Below are 1,606 nucleotides of genomic sequence, written 5' to 3' on the forward strand. Positions count from 1 at the left end.
AACATTTGTTACATTATTTAGTACATGTCCTTATAATAAACTTATATGCTGAGAAATCTTTCTTAAATGAATGATGGCAATGTACATGGAGTTCCATCCTCAAATTACAGTGAGGATGCAACTCCATGTACAGTAACTACACTGTAAATACAGTGTGGTTGATGTACCTGCATTTTGAATCTGGTAAACTTACCTCAGGCCTCTTGTTTTGTACATCTGCTCTTTGACAAGTTTAAAATATATAAAAATGTTATAATGTTATTATAATATTACAATTTACAGAAGCAGTTTGCTGTAAAACTGTATTATATTGTAGTTTGTGTTTGCCCATGCAGGAGTTATAGTAGTTGGCAGTACTTACTATATTTACTGAAATTTAATTTACTGAAAGTTTCGCAATACACTATGGTAAAATGCAGTTCTGTAAATACTGCAAAGTGGTTGTTTTTATGCATGGCTGTTTATTTCCATTTTCACTTCAGTATACCAGTTTACTGCTGTAATGTTTTTAATACTGTAAGTTTACTGGAAACATTTTAGTTTTGAGCATTTTAAGAGATCAAGTACATTGGATTGGTGTATAGTTCTTATATGAAATGAAAGGCAAATCTCTCCTCCTTTTCCTTTTCAGTAAGACCCAAGAACACTAATTCTGGCAAAGGGATCAATGGAGAACCAGTCAGCCAACGTCACTTCAACATTAACACTGGGTGGCTTCAAGTTAATGCCCGCAGGCAGATATGCTGCATTTGTACTTGGAACGTTGCTCTACTGCATTATTGTTTTTTGCAATCTAATGATCCTCATTGCAATTGCTCTAGAAAAACGACTACACGAGCCCATGTATGTGTTGCTTTTCAATCTACCAATCAATGACCTGATGGGAGCCACTGCTTTGCTTCCTAAATTATTGGCGGACACTTTGACAGATTCAGAAACTATAACACACCCAGGATGTGTCATGCAGGCTTTTTTCATACATTTTTATGCAGCAGGTTCATTGCTTATATTGACAGCCATGGCTTATGATAGATATGTTGCAATCTGTTGCCCTTTAAGATACAATGCAATCCTGACGAGCAGCAATGTAATCAAAATAATCATACTAGTTTGGGTTTTGGATTTCATTTTGATAGGTGTGTTAATTGTAATGGGTTTGAGGCTTCAAAGATGTAGATCCAGTATTTCAAATGCTTACTGTGACAACCCATCGCTTATGAGACTGGTCTGTGCAGACACAAGTATAAATAATATATATGGCTTGTTTATAACAGGTTTAATTCAGGGATTATCTTTGCTGGCAATGATCTTTACATACTTTCAGATTCTTTTGACATGCTTAATGAACAAACAGTCTGATGCAAAGAGCAAAGCTATTCAAACCTGTGCTACACATTTAATTGTGTATATCATTCTATGTACCTCTGGAATTTTTCAAATACTTTCTTATCGATTTGAACAGATTTCTCCCTATTTTAGGAAAACAGTAGGAGTAGCTGTTATATTATATCCCCCAGTGTTTAACCCAATCATTTATGGACTGAAAACAAAAGAAATTAGGAATACAATAATAAAGATGTTCAAAAAGAAAACATCCTCCTTTTAG

At 34.5% G+C, this 1,606-nt stretch overlaps 1 protein-coding gene across 1 annotated transcript; it reads left to right on the forward strand.

Annotated features, from left to right (window-relative positions):
* Positions 1 to 667: 667 nt before the first annotated feature.
* LOC117406259 (olfactory receptor 52Z1P-like) lies at positions 668 to 1,606 on the forward strand. The gene has a single exon (XM_059030578.1). It carries the CDS (start codon positions 668 to 670, stop codon positions 1,604 to 1,606), a length of 939 nt encoding a protein of 312 aa, XP_058886561.1.

This window comes from Acipenser ruthenus, chromosome 9 (genome assembly GCF_902713425.1).
Source record: "Acipenser ruthenus chromosome 9, fAciRut3.2 maternal haplotype, whole genome shotgun sequence".
Lineage (NCBI taxonomy): Eukaryota > Metazoa > Chordata > Actinopteri > Acipenseriformes > Acipenseridae > Acipenser > Acipenser ruthenus.

Bases quoted from the DNA above. Each gene is read 5' to 3' on its own strand.
- LOC117406259 (XM_059030578.1), top strand. From the start codon at position 668: ATGGAGAACCAGTCAGCCAACGTCACTTCAACATTAACACTGGGTGGC.